The sequence below is a fragment of the Phyllostomus discolor genome, chromosome 1 (assembly GCF_004126475.2).
Source record: "Phyllostomus discolor isolate MPI-MPIP mPhyDis1 chromosome 1, mPhyDis1.pri.v3, whole genome shotgun sequence".
Classification (NCBI taxonomy): domain Eukaryota; kingdom Metazoa; phylum Chordata; class Mammalia; order Chiroptera; family Phyllostomidae; genus Phyllostomus; species Phyllostomus discolor.
This window is the reverse complement of record NC_040903.2, coordinates 198,882,234-198,894,411: the sequence shown is the minus strand read 5'-3', so window position 1 is coordinate 198,894,411 and position 12,178 is coordinate 198,882,234. Positions and strand designations below refer to the sequence as shown.

General features: G+C 39.9%; 1 protein-coding gene across 1 annotated transcript in view; it reads left to right on the top strand.

The window, feature by feature from the left end:
* Positions 1-12,178, top strand: part of SPTLC2 (serine palmitoyltransferase long chain base subunit 2) — a 100,291-nt gene that overhangs the window by 35,855 nt on the left and 52,258 nt on the right. Inside the window, exons 3-5 of the mRNA XM_028507075.2 lie at positions 2,387-2,541; positions 3,877-4,025; positions 8,271-8,395. Coding sequence (XP_028362876.1) covers positions 2,387-2,541; positions 3,877-4,025; positions 8,271-8,395 — 429 coding nt within the window. The remainder of the gene's footprint in view (positions 1-2,386; positions 2,542-3,876; positions 4,026-8,270; positions 8,396-12,178) is intronic.

Below are 12,178 nucleotides of genomic sequence, written 5' to 3'. Positions count from 1 at the left end.
GGCTGGAAGACCAAGGTCCAGGTGCCAGCAGGGTTGGTTTCTGGTGAGGCCTCTCACTGTTTCCAGATGTGCCTCTTGACCGTGTTCTTCCATGGCCTTTTCTCTGTGCAGGTGCGCTGAGAGCGAGCGAGCTCTGGTGTCTCCTCCTGTGAGGTTGCCAGTTCGTTGGCTTGGGGTCTCACCCTTAGGCCTCATTTAACATGAACTACCTCTGCAAAGGCCCTGTCTCCAAATATGGTCATGTTGGGGGGTTAGACCTTCAACATACGAACTTTAGAGGAGAGGGGATAACACACAATTTAGTTTATACTAGATGTGAAATATGGCAGTCTGGACATTGGATGTTGTCTGTTATTTGGTAAAATTCGAAAAAGAAAGGATGTCAAGGAAGATTTCTAAAAGTTTTTATATAGTATTATGATCTTAAAATACTGGTGATATGCAGTTACTTATCACTCATCCTGAAGTTGATACTTTTCGGTGCAGACAGCTAATCAGTGATTGTTCTTTGGATAAGTCCCCATTGCCAACTGTAGCCTAAAATGCTGATTGGGGACCCCAGTTACTGCTCACATGGCACCTGTGAGACCTGCTCTCCGGTTTTACACTCGAGCTCCCCTGGCAGAGCCTGGTCATCTGATGTCACATCCGTGGGCAGCCTCCGTTCCCCGCTCCTGCATGTGTATTTCACACGTCCTCTGCTGGCCTGGTGCACCCCGACCGGAATTCCCCTTTCACCAGCACATTTGTGCAACTGACCGGTCTGCTCTTGCACGCACTCTGTCCTCCGGCTGAGGGTCAAAGGCCAGTTCCCCTCTGGATTCCATTTCCCTCTTCCTTCTCAGCCACCTGGGCTCCTCACTTCTCCTTTGCATCTTCCACTCTTCCTTTCTTCTGGATTGTTCTGTCCGCATTGCTCTCATCCATCACTTTGATTTATTTTTTTAAATACTTTTTATTTTCAACAAATGGCTGCCTCTGTATATCTTTAGTTGTAGGACTTCTGTTGAGCTAGATTTTAATCACTTCTCCGGGACAGTTGTTTTGTAGTTGAGTTGTCATTTTGATGTGGTCACGGGAGGGTGCCAGGACCACCTTGACCCACGTGGTCGCCTTGACCAGAAGCTTCGTTCCTCAGATTCTTGTCAGAAGAGGAGACTATCAAAAGGCACATACTGTTGAAGTAATAAACTTTCAGTTGTGATAGACATACCATTTATAGATATTTTCTCAAGGAAATGTAAATGTTGGAGCCAGTTGCAAGAGAGATGGTATCAGGTACTGCAAATTCTTATAACTACTTTTGGACTCTCCTGGGCCTTTGTAAATGAATTTTATCTACTGTGAGGCTTATTTAGTAGGCAGTACTAATAACTTTAAAGTTTTATATAGAGCCTTCTTTAGCAATGAAAATCTTTTAACTAAAATGAGGCATAAACTTCAAATGGCTTTGATTAGCTTATTTACCAGATGAATTTAGATTAGCACCAGGCCTGGACCTGAGGGTAGAGCCCAGTGGTTTTCTGACTGTAGTAAGCTGTAGTACAGTTTGTTTTTTTGTCCTTGTTTACCCTTTACCTCCAGGAATTAAGTAGATTCTCTGTGGTCTGGCCATGTGTGTTCTGAGCAGTGGTCACAGACCACACGGGACATAGCACATCATTCACTCATTTTAGTTCCACTGTGACTTCCTTGTTTTACAGACTCAATTTTAGCATAACTTAATTTCGTGGAGGAAAGAAGGGCTTTAAACTCTCTGGTTATGGAAATTCATTTTGAGAATCTTTTAATATATTTTTTAAAATTTTTATAAAAACTCCCAGCTAAGGAAAGAAATAGGGGATAGGGTTCTTTTTATAAGTTACTTCTTAGTGTTTCTTGTTTATCATTTTTCTTTGAATTTGTTTCATTTTGGTCCTTGAAAATATACCAAGAATGGAATTTATTTTTGGAATTATTTTTCTTATTTGAAGCTGAAATTGTACGTTTTTTATGGCATTTCCCCACATCAGTATTTTACTTGAGGTAGTGGGCAGAGGAGCAGTCTTTTTGAATTTATTAGGAAGGAAAACCATTGAATGACAGACATGTGCAACTAAGTTTTATGAGACCTGCTTTATTAAATTCTTTGGCTCTACATTCATGCAATCGTATAGTTATTTGCGGCCTTTTCTTATAGGTTAGCCATCAAAGCTACATGACTTTTACCTGATTGGGTTGTTTTGAAACGGACAGAATTTATGCCTTTTGGAAATGTTTTCCATATCTGTTAATTCAGTGAAATTGACCTCTCATTCTTTAGTGCTCTTGCAGCATGAAAAGGGAAGTTATAAAGTTTTAAAAAGTGACTCAGTTAAATTCATGGTATTTCGCCATTTCTTGGCAGGACTTTGTGTCATTGTATCAGGATTTCGAAAACTTCTACACGAGGAACCTGTACATGAGGATCAGAGACAACTGGAACCGGCCCATCTGCAGCGTGCCTGGGGCCCGCGTGGACATCATGGAGAGAGAGTCCCGTGATTACAACTGGTCGTTCAGGTGGGTCTGGTTTGGGACATTACTTCTTAACAAAACAGGAATTTTTGCACTTCAGAAAATACCCTGTTGCAGATTTAACTGTATTTTGTCAAAACAGCAGACGCTGAGAGTACGCCACAGCATGATGTGGTCTTTTGCATGTTGTTCATCGTTATGAGACATTTATAATACATTTTTTATTAGCTTGATATATTGTTGGGTTATGGTTGAAAACAAACTTTGACCTAGTAAAACAAAACAAAGGACAAAGACAAACTGTCCTTTCTATTATACTACTTCCCAGAGTCAAGTATCTGAATTTGTTTCTGGGTATTTTGATTTCTCAAATGATTCAAGGTTATATGGAGTTTTTTTTTTTGCTTAAATGAATCGAGTAGTTTAGAAAACTTTTTGTATTCATAAAATTTTATTTTGTTGTTGAGATAGCTCAAGTATTATACAATTGCATTGTCATTTTTTTTAAAGACAAGCAATACAAGTAAATTGAAAATCCCCCATGACAGCCTCCACTATCCCCCTGTAAATCCACTCCCCAGAGGTAACCACTCATCAGTTTGTTGTGTATTATCTCTCCATGTGTCTTCTGTGGGGCATTGTAGGTACTAGGGTTACACATAGGTCGTTTTTCGATGTACAGAAATGGCATCATATATAGAAATCATCTTACGTCTTGTTTTTTACTTGCTGACATATCAGTAACATCCTTCTTGTGTATATCTGCAGCAAGCTCATTATTTGTATGGCTGCTGAGTATCCTACTGTATTGATGTATGTAGTGCACACATGCAGGTTAGGCCTCATCATCCTATGTGAAAAACTCCCAAATCTCAAGATCAGCAGTTTATTTCTTGTCCTCGCTGCATGAGTCTCTGAACCATGTCATCCTCACTTAGGGGGCCACCCTGAGCTTCCACAATTTGGGATGTCGCTGGTTTGTGTGCCTGGGGAAGGGAAATGGTCAGCTGTGTAGTGTCTCTATGGCCCATTGTGTAGGCATTGCATTGCTGAGTCCAAGAGTCTGTGTATCTTTTAATGGATAAGTACTGCCAAACTGCCTTCAAAAAAAAGTACTGACCGACATTCTTATCTACAGTGCATGCAAGTGCCATGGCCAACACTAGATATGGTCAGTTTTTAAATCTTTATCATTATTGATAAATGTAAACTGGTATTTTAACTTTCATTTCATTTACTGGTAGTGAGTTTGAGCTACTTTTTATTCAGACCATATTCTCTCTACTTCCTATATATAGTGCTTGCTTTTGTATTTATTGTCACATGTAAACATTTGACTTGCTCATGGGTTTCATGAACTTTCTTGCTATTGAAATACAGGTACACAGGGAATACAATTAAAGGTGTTATAAACATGGGTTCCTACAACTATCTTGGATTTGCACGGAATACTGGATCGTGTCAAGAGGCAGCTGCCAAAGTCCTAGAGGAGTATGGAGTTGGTGTGTGCAGCACTCGGCAGGAAATTGGTGAGTGTAGGCTAGATTTGGCTAGTTGATGTTCTCAACTCTTTTACTCAGGAGGGAATAATACTGATAGAGAACTAGAATATTAAGTGCCCAGGTACATACTTGGCCATGTAGTTTAGATCAGGTAAAGAATGCTTTATTTTTCTAAATTGATGGATGATTTTAATGCTTTCAACACACTTTGAGATATATCTGTCTTTTCCATTATGTTATACATACAGAATATCTCTAGAAAAGTTCTGTACTATTGTTCCATGTATAACTTTAATGTTGACTTTATTGACTTTTGCAAATGGTAGTGGTTAAGGAGCACTGTTAATGTCTGAGCCCATGAGCATATGGAGGTTAATCTATTTCTATACTGGTAACTGGGGCTAATAATAATTCCTGCCTTATAGGACTGTTTTAAGATTTAAATAGGCTAATTTGTGTAAAGTGCTTGTAAAATGGTAACTACTCAATACATGCTAATTATTTTCATTAGTAGTACAAGTCTATAAAATGTAAGGGATAACAGATTCATGTAAAGAGACTTCATTTATTTAGTTAAAAGGAAGATTCCAAATTCTTCCATTTGGTTCCAGAGACTGATAACCGTAGAAGTCATAAGGCACCTTTCTGGATATTTATTACTGTGAATCACACCAAAACTCAGTGGATTAAAACAACAATTCATTGTTATTTCTTGTGGGTCTAGAGACTGGCAAGTACAGCAGGGCTGTCCTCACTCAGGGTCCCCAGTGATGTGGTTAAGGGAGCACTGACAAGATACAGAAACCACACATCTTTGTGACATTTGATATTTTATAAAGTGCTTGAACATATTATATCTCTTGATCCTCATAACATGTCACGAGGTAGAGAGAGCAAATATTACTATTGGTATTTTACAGAGGAGAAACAGGCCCACAGAGGTTAAATGACTACATTAAGCTTTAAGGACACATAGCATCCAAGTTCAGCAGTCTTTCTCAGCATCTTTTGTCTTTGCATGTAGCCATTCTCCCTGATCAGTGTTATTCCATCCTTAAGGAATTGAGCACTAATGTAAAGTCACAATACAAATTTGCCAGTCAGATCAAAGTGAGAGAAGGTGCTACACTATCTTTTGCTGTGTAACAAACCATTCCAAAGCTTAGTGACATAAGACAGAAACATACATTTATTTGCTTGTGATCCTGCAGTTTGGTGAGGGGTTGACATTGATCTCAGTTCTGTGGGGTATAGGGCGGGTCATTATGACAGAGGATGGAGAATCCAGGATGGCTTCGCCCTCATGTCTGCACCTCGGCTGGGCAGTGGGACAAGCTTAGGGCTGACCACACCCTCCCCTTAGTCTTTTATCCTCCAGAGTCCCTTTCTGTCCATAGTCTGTCTTTATAACAAGCTAGTTAGATTAGTATGTGTGGCAGCTAACTTCAAAAGTATAAAAGCAGATGTTTATGGGCCTCCTACGCCTAGACCTGGACCTATCACGTGGGAACAGGAATGGGAGAAATTGTTGGCAGCCCTCTCGCAGAAATTCTACCACAGGTGCTGAATCTGAGTTTAACTGTTGTGCTGTTTGTGAGCCGTTGCTCTTCATAATACTGACTCCTTTATACCTTAGCCTGAAAAGGTTATAACATGTAGACTATGATTTCTTTTTTTTTTCTTCGATTACATGTAATACTATATTAGTTTCCGGTGTACACTCTAGTGATGAGACATTATATAGCTTCCTAAGTGATCACCCTGGTAAATCTCACACCCATCTGACACCATACATACTTATTAAAATATTATTGACTATATACTCTGTGTTGTACTTCACATCCCCATGACTGTTCTTTAACTACCAATTTGTATTTCCTAATCCTTCACCTTTTTCACCCATCTCCCAACCCACCTCCTATCTGGCAACCATGGAAATGTTCTCTGTATCTATGAGTTTCTGTTCTGCTTGTTCATTTATTTCATTTTTTAGTTTCAAGGTATTTATTGCCCTTTTATTGATCATATTTTGCTCTTTTCCCCCCTTCTTAAAAAAAAACTCTCTAACATTTCATAGAATACTAATTTGGTGATGATGAACTCTTTTAACTTTTTCTTGTCTGGGAAGCTCTTTATCTGTCCTTTGATTCTCAATGATAGCTTTGCTGGATAGGTCCTTGGCTTTTGGTCACTTGGAATACTTCTTGCCAGTCCCTTCTGGCCTGCAGAATTTCTGTTAAGAAATCAGCAGACAATCTTATGGGAACTCCCTTATAAGCAACTAAATGCTTTACTTTTGCTGCTTTTAAGAATCTGCCTTTAACTTTGGCATTTTAATTATGATATGTCTTGGCGTGGGTCTCTTTGGGTTCATCTTGATTGGGACTCTGTGTGCTTCTTGGACTTATGTGTCTATTTCCCTCACCGGGTTAGGGAATTTTTCTGTTAAATTTTTTCCAAACACATTTTCAATTTCTTGCTCTCTGTTTTTTCCTCCCAGCACCCCTGATTCCCTGTAAGTTATTGTTCATTTCAGTTAGTGTATCCTTTATTTTTGACTGGTTCTTTTTTAATGGTTTTACTGTCCTTTTTTGTGCTGTTCAAGTTTGCTATAAGTTCATCTACTCTTCCCCTAAGTTCATTGAGCATCCTTATAACCAGTGTTTTGAAATCTATATCTAGTAGAAGGCTTGTCTCATTTTGTTTAGTTTTCTCTCTGGAATTTTGTTCTGTTCTTTTATTTGGAACATGTTTTTTTGTCGTCTCATTTCGGCAGCCTTCCTGTGTTTGTTTCTATGTATTAGGTAGAGCTGCTGTGTTTCCCAGCCTTGGGGGAGTAGCCTAATGCAGTAGGTGTCCTGTAGGATCCAGTGGCACAGCCTCCCTTTTACCTGAGCTGGGCACTCCAGGTGCAACCCAGTGTGGGGGATGTGTACACCTTTCTGTTGTAGTTGAGCCTTGCTGTTGACACATCAGTGGGAGGGACTTACCCCAGGCTAATTGGCTGCAACCACCATGGAGGACCAGCTGTGCCAGGGCCCACACCACAGAGCCGGACTTAATTCAGCAGGGCTCTGGTGCCCAGAGTCCTCCCCTTGAGTGTGTCTCTTGTGGAGGTGGTTAGGTGGTGCTTCAGTGTGGTCTGAAGCTGTCACTGGGTGCATTGGCTCTGGGGCCTCCCAGGATGTTCAGGCCAAGGTCAGCTGCTACCTGTGCTCAGCCTTGGGGCTACCTAGTGGGAGCTATAAAGCGATCTGCAGATGGTTGCTACTTTTGATGGGCTCGGAGGTGCCTATAAGAGGCCAAGCTACAAACCAAGACCAGCTGCTGTTAGGGCTGGGCCTGGGACCACTTGTCGAGAGGTATGGGGCACACCAAGGCCAAATGCTGCTTGTTTGAGTCATTTTAGGAGATTCCAAAGCCTGAGCAAAGACAGGCTGTTCATAGGGAAAAGCCACTGGAAACATTTTGGGCAGACCCAGAAGCTGGGTAGTACGGAATCACCAGGGCTGGGTAAACAATGTTAGCCAGGTTGATGGAGGCTCAGTAATGGCATCCACCTGCTGGCTGGTGGGGGGAGGGTTGACGGGGGGGCAGGAGAGTGCCTCAGAAAAGGAACAGTAGCCCCTGCCAGCACTTCTGTCTGGGAGAAAGCTGCTTCTCAGTTGTCACCCTAAAGCCAGACAGTTTGGTTCCTCCCTATATGTCCCTAATGTCTTTCTAGCTGCTGCCCCAGTGCTGGAACTTGGAGTGAGTCCCAGTAAGTCCTTTAGTGGGCCCTTTAAGAGGAACTGCCTGGGACTCTGGAAGCCCTCTGCCTCTTTCAGCCACAGGCCTCGCTGGGTTGTACAGCCAGGGTTTTGGGGACTTCTTTTCGTGGCACTAGAACCCTGGACTGGGAGGTCTGGTGGGGGGCCTGGGACCCCTCACTCCTCGGGGGGCGGGGATCTCAGCAGTAGAGACATTCCTCCTGATTTTTATTCGCCACATGTGGGTTTGGGAACAGCCCATTCCTCATCTCTGTGCCTCCTGCCAGGCTCAGTGCGGCTTCTTCAAAGCCTCAGTTGTGGGACTTCCCTTCAGCTAGATTTCAACCACCTGAATGATGGTGGTTTTGTAACTTAGTTGTATTTTTGATGTGGTTGTGGCAAGAAGTGAGTACCTCTTTTACCTATGCCACCCTCTTGACAAGGTCTCTGTGATTTCTTTTAATAATGAGTAATGTTTAAACTGGGATTTGGTGATACTGACTTCACTAACTTCTTCACACAGGAAACCTGGACAAGCATGAAGAACTAGAAAAGCTTGTGGCGAGTTTCTTGGGAGTAGAAGCTGCTATGGCATATGGCATGGGATTTGCTACAAATTCAATGAACATCCCTGCTCTTGTTAGCAAAGTAAGGCCGAGTCTGTCATGAATGAAAACTCCCTTGTATGTATCTTACTTTGTTTTTAAAGCATTCAGAGCAAGCCAGAAACTATTCTAAACTTTAGGCTAAACATAGCTACCCAGAGATACTTCTGTCACAGATTTTTGGGTAAGGTGTCCCGTGGAGACTGTATCGGTTGAAGCTTTCTTGCTGGAAGCCATGATCCTTCCCTCTTCCGTTAGGTGGCTCTTGCCTTCTTCACTTCTTCCAGTTTTGAAGAGATTCTAATAAATAAAGCCTCATAAAAGGTTGAAATTATGGAAGGAAGAATGTTTAGTTTTGAAAGTTATTTAACAGGTAGTTTGTTTATAAATAGAAAAACGTGAAAATACATACTTGTTCTCACTGTAATGTATGTTGCTCAGAATTACATGGACAAAACCTGTGTGTGTGTTAGTAATATTGGTTACTAATAATGTAAGTTAAAGTAATATATATACATACACATTTAGATTGTGGGCAGAGTTTGTGGGGGGACAGCAGAAAAGAGAAGCGATAAGAGGATGTAAATCACACTGTAGCAGATTGGCACTGTCTGTTTGAACAGTTCCTCAAGGTTATTTATTCTCATTTGAACAATGATATCTATGCATGGTATTGAAAAAAATCAATGGATTAATGAGCCAAAGACTTGAATTTTTGTTTGGCTATATGGTCAAATTTAGCTGTGGGACTATGAACAGTGTCATAACCTTTCTAAGCCTCATTTATTTACTTATTATTATTATTTTTTGTGATATGAAGTACTTGAATCAGGTTAACTCTGAAGTCATTTTCAGTTATATAAATATATGTTTCCCCAGGGGACAGGTGGGAAGATAGAAAACAAATAGCAAGAGAGGAAATTTAAACCCAACTATATTGCTATCACATTAAATGTAAGTGGTTTATACATTCCAAGTATTGTAGAAGTCAGAGATTATCAGATTAGACAAAACTGAATAGGCTTCCACCAGAAAGCTACATTAAGTTTAAAAACACAGGTAAGTTAAAATTAGAAGGAGGGAAAAAGATACAGCATGTAAACAATAGTAAAAAAGCTGGTGTGACTATCTTAACATAAAGATTCCAAAACAAGGAATATTTCTAAAGAGGAACATTGTGTAATGATAAAGGTGTTACTCCATTAAGAGGACATAATGATTCTATTTATTTGTTTGTTTGTTTGTTTGTTTGTTTTAAGATGGCTTCTTTTAAATTTTTTATTTTTTAGAGAGGAGAAGGGAAGGAGAAAGACAGGGAGAGAAATATTAATGTGTAGATGCCTCTTGTGTGCCCCCCACTGGGGATCTGGCCCGCAACCCAGGCATGTGCCCTGACTGGGAATCAAACCAGTGACCCTTTGGTTTGCAGGTCGGCAATCAATCTACTGAGCCACACCAGTCAGGGCATAACAGTTCTATCTATCTACTTACTTATTTATTTATCCTCACCCAAGAATGTGTTTTCATTGCTTTTAGACAGAGAGAGAGGTACGAGAGAGAAACATTGATTGGTTGCCTTCTTGTACATGCCCTGATCATAGATCAAACCCACAACTTGGGTATGTACCCAGATTGGAATTGAACCCGTGACCTTTTGGTCTGTGGGGCAATGCTCCAACCAACTGAGCCACGCTGTACAGGGTGAGGACATAACAATTTTAAATGTGTAGGTACATAATAACAGAACTTCCAAGTGCACGAAGCAAACATTGATGAGTCTGAAAGAAGAAATAGACAAACACAGAATTGTAATTAGTCATTTCAATAGCCATCTCTCAATAATTGATAGAAGAACTAGAATGAAAATCAATTAGGATATAGAACATTTGAAAAACACTATTAATCAACTTAACATTTTTTTTTTAAAGATTTTATTTATTTATTTTTAGAGAGGGAAGGGAGGGAGGGAGGGAGAGGGGGAGAGAGAGAGAGAGAGAGAGAAACATCAATGTGCGGTTGCTGGGGGTTATGGCCTGCAACCCAGGAATGTACCCTGGCTGGGAATCGAACCTGGGACACTTTGGTTCCCAGCCCGCGCTCAACAACTTAACATTTATGAAACACTTCATCCAACAACAGCAAAACATTTATTAACATAGACCATTTTCTGTGTTATTAAACCAACCTTAACAAATTTAAGAGAATCGAAGTTATTCAAAATATGTTCTCTAATCATAGTGGACTTAAATTAGAAATCAGCAACAGAGATATCAGGAAAATCCTCAAATAACTGAAAAGTAAACAACACTCTTTAAAGTGATTCATGGGTCAGAGAAAGGCAAATAGAAAATACTTGAACTATAATATAATTTGTGAGATGAAACTAAAGCAATGCTCAAATGGAAATATACAACTTTAAATGCTTATATTAGGAAAAAATAAGAGTTTGAATCAGTCATCTAAACTTCTAACATACAAAATTAGGGAGAAAAAAACAAAGAGCAAATTAAACCCAAAGACTGGGAGGATATGGTCAAGTAAATACAGAAATCAATGAATTAGAAAATAGACAATAGGAGAAATCAGTGAAACTAAAACTAGTTCTTGAGAAAGTGAATAAAACTGATAGCTCTCCAGCCATACTGGTCAGGGTAAAAACAGAGAAGACAGAAATGATCCGTAGCAGGAATGGATGAAAGAAGGCACGTCACTGCTCGTCCTGTGGACATTAAAAGGGTGTAAGGAAACAGTAACAAATCTGTGCCGGTAAATTCAACAGCTGAGCTACAATGGACAAACGTCCTGGGAGGCATGAATGTGTGGTTCTTTGACTTCACATTGATAAATGGTACATTTTGGCATCATAAACTTCAGATTCTTATTTGGAATCTCTCAGCATTTTCTTACACAAGTGGGGTTGAGTAGTCTCCCCCTGCTTCTCTTGTGTGCTCACAAACTCTGACAGTCACTGTCTAGAATCAGATGTCTTATATACAGACGTGAGAGATACTACCTTCAACATCTGTTGTGCAAATCAAACATTGTAGTTGAAATGTTATTAAATATCATTTAAGCCATCCAAGGCAGCAACTAATCCAGTCTTAATATTTCTTTAAATTTTATACTAAATTTCTCTGTGAGGTGATTGATTACTCAGCTTAACGGCAGAGACAGACAGTTTATTGACGAAGAGCATGTGTTAGAGAAGTAGAAGCTTTTTATTTAGTCACTTAACATGCTTGTGACCTTGGGCAAGGTTTGTAACTCCTTGGTTTCCACATATGTAAAGTGGGGATATTGATAGTATCTGCCTCATAGATTTGTTGTGAGGATTAAAAGTGATACTGTATTTACAGCCCTTACCATAATGCCTGAAACATATTAAACATCTAGATGTTAGACATTTAATGTTTTGAACAAAGGATGTAATAGAGCTTCATAGTATATTAGATGAAAAAAAAAAGACTGACATACAGAAATGGTGACTAAGACTGTCTAAAAAGGAGGTGAGAAACCTAAAGAATACAATCATATTGCAGATTTTGCCAGAAGAAAAATTAGATGGAAAGAGAAGAAGATAAAATTGTGTAGGTGGAGAGGGGAGGGAGGGGATCCTTTTTAGAGTACAGTGTAATGCCAAGAATGGTTAAGGAGAGGGTTTGAAGGCTTGCAGAAGAGGAATTCAACCTCTCTTTATTTTTTCCCTCAGTTTCTCTCATTTTTTTTCAATTTTAACACTTTTTTTCAAAGATAGATTTAGACTCACAGGAGAGTTGAGGGAGTACAGAGAGTTCCTGTGTACCTTTCATCCACCTTTCCTTTATGT